The sequence below is a fragment of the Myotis daubentonii genome, chromosome 10 (assembly GCF_963259705.1).
Source record: "Myotis daubentonii chromosome 10, mMyoDau2.1, whole genome shotgun sequence".
NCBI classification, from domain to species: Eukaryota; Metazoa; Chordata; class Mammalia; order Chiroptera; family Vespertilionidae; genus Myotis; species Myotis daubentonii.
Window position 1 is genome coordinate 34,420,215 of NC_081849.1, and position 1,653 is coordinate 34,421,867.

Consider the following 1,653-nt stretch of genomic DNA (forward strand, 5'->3'; position numbering starts at 1 on the left):
CATAAAATTATAGGACAAGCAACTAGCAACATTTGATGAAGAAACAAAGTGAGCACCTCTCACCTCACCTCCCACATCACTTCCTACCTCTGCCCAGAAATTCATTTTGAGAAATGAATTATAAGCAAATGAATTGGTCTAATAGAACTCTACACAAAATTACATATTTTCTTTCTCTAGTTCCTCCAACATCACAAGAAGTTCATCAGTAGAAATAAGGGGAAACTGAAGCTATGACATTCTGGTGGGCAGAGTGTGGGTTTTATTGTTACCTGACTTACCTGCTTCCATGGCATGATTAGGAATGGTACACACTTTTGACTTTTGTAATAATGGTAATGGTGATAGTGCAGTTAGGGTTTCCTAAGTTAGTAAATGATCCCCAGTAGGGATCATACCCCCGCCTAAAACTGACAAAGAGTTAATACTTGAAAAGTTGACAGGAGCGTTTCACACTATCTCTAAGGGCCTCTTTGACTTTGTCATTCCGGAGAGTGAAGATGAAAGGGTTCAGGAAAGGAGTTACCACAGAAACCAGCAGGGAAACTATCTTATTGTACTGGGATGCCTGTGTTTGATTAGGTTTCACATAGAGGAACAGGCAGCTGCCATATCCAAGCACAACAATGGTGAAGTGGGAGGCACATGTGGAGAAGGCTTTCCTCCTGCCAGAGGCAGTGGGGATCTTGAGGATGGTGGAGATGATGTAAGTGTAGGAGACAATTGTTGGTACCAGAGAACCAATGATAATAAAAATGGCCATTAAAAAAAGAATAAACTCTGTGAAAAGGCTGTCATCACAGGATAGTTTGAGAAGTTGCCCTCGGTCACAATAAAAATGGTCTAAGACATTCGATTTGCAGAAGGTCAGCTGAAACGTGGCATAGACTGGCCAGATTTCAGAAAGGAACCCAAACACCCATGACACAATTACCACCCAGATGCAGGTGTGGCTGTTCATAATGATGTTGTACCTCAAAGGTTTACACACAGCCACATAACGGTCCACAGCCATCACTCCCATTAGTGCAAACTCTGTGGTCCCCACCGCAAGGTTCAAGAAGAGCTGGGTGACACATCCAGCTAGAGATATTGTCTGCATCCCAGGGAGCAGCAATCCCCGAAGCATGACAGGGATGATAATGGATGTGATCAGGATCTCCGCAGCAGAGAGGTGGCCAAGGAAGAAATACATGGGGGACTGTAGACGTTTATCAACACAAACAATCACAATGATGACCGTGTTTCCCATTAATGTCACTGAGTAGAAGAGGAAGAAGGTAGCAAAGAGGATATGGTGTAGTTCCTCAGAGCCAGGGAAGCCAAGGAGACAAAATTCAGTGGCACTTGAGTGATTGCTCATCATTTAGTCCTTGGTTCTGCTCCTTGTGAAACTCAGATATCAAAAGACAGGTGGCACTGCTCCACATGGTCCTGCTCTCCTACTCTCAAAAGAGAAGGGAGACAGTTTAGGATGAGAAACTATTTTCTCCTTATGATCAGGTGAGTTGCTACTACTACTATGCTCTGCATATAGACAGACCCAAATATTACCTCTTCAAATCTCGCTGTCAGGAATGGCTGAAGGCAGCTTCTTCTGTATTAGTGTGAAAAAAAAAACCTTCCTTATCTTTTTTCCCCACTGGAAGTGCC

At 43.4% G+C, this 1,653-nt stretch overlaps 1 protein-coding gene across 1 annotated transcript; it reads right to left on the reverse strand.

Moving 5' to 3' along the window:
• Positions 1–421: 421 nt before the first annotated feature.
• On the reverse strand, positions 422–1,366 carry LOC132211459 (olfactory receptor 9A4-like). The gene has a single exon (XM_059656130.1). The coding sequence runs from the start codon at positions 1,364–1,366 to the stop codon at positions 422–424; it is 945 nt and encodes a 314-aa protein (XP_059512113.1).
• Positions 1,367–1,653: the final 287 nt, after the last annotated feature.

Coding starts and splice junctions, on each gene's coding strand:
- LOC132211459 (XM_059656130.1), bottom strand. CDS start 1,366: ATGATGAGCAATCACTCAAGTGCCACTGAATTTTGTCTCCTTGGCTTC.